Genomic DNA, 511 nt, shown 5'->3' with positions numbered 1-511 from the left:
ATATATATATATTGGATATTTGTATATTGTCTTGCTGTTTTTCTTATCTGATGTAAAGCATGTAGCTCAGAACTTGAGCCGTTTTAATTAATAAAGTAATATGTTGTGGGATCAGTATGCAGTGTGTGTACAGAATGACTCTCAGTAAAACTTTGACACAGGCTGATACTGTACCTCAGGCCTGTCTGTCTCTCAGACAGCCTCTCAGCATTGATCAGCCAGGCCTCAGTAACTCCACTCTCAGCTCGCCTGGCCCCGGCTCCCTGGAGGAGGGTCCGGGTCAGCCCTGCTATGCGGAGGGGCCAGCTATGCTGAGGGCCCCCAACCCCAGTGTGCCCGGCCAGGCTAATTAGTTTATCACTTTGTCAGAGAGGAGAGAGAGGAGGCTGTCAAAGAGCTTAGACCACCCAGCAGATGGGGGCCGAGGCTGCAGGCTGACATCTCTAAACTCCAGGGAGCGTAATTAACTGTGGTGGAGGGCCGAGGAGAGGACAGACTGAGAGGACCAGGG

At 51.1% G+C, this 511-nt stretch overlaps 1 protein-coding gene across 1 annotated transcript in view; it reads left to right on the top strand.

Annotated features, from left to right (window-relative positions):
- arhgef39 (Rho guanine nucleotide exchange factor (GEF) 39) overlaps positions 1–511 on the top strand; it is a 64,035-nt gene that overhangs the window by 58,492 nt on the left and 5,032 nt on the right. Inside the window, exon 9 of the mRNA XM_035674632.1 lies at positions 180–332. Coding sequence (XP_035530525.1) covers positions 180–332 — 153 coding nt within the window. The remainder of the gene's footprint in view (positions 1–179; positions 333–511) is intronic.

Source organism: Morone saxatilis, unplaced genomic scaffold (assembly GCF_004916995.1).
Source record: "Morone saxatilis isolate NCDOM2014 unplaced genomic scaffold, NCSU_SB_2.0 Contig10, whole genome shotgun sequence".
NCBI lineage: Eukaryota > Metazoa > Chordata > Actinopteri > Moronidae > Morone > Morone saxatilis.
The sequence above is the reverse complement of the archived record's forward strand: the minus strand, read 5'-3'. Positions and strand labels throughout refer to the sequence as shown.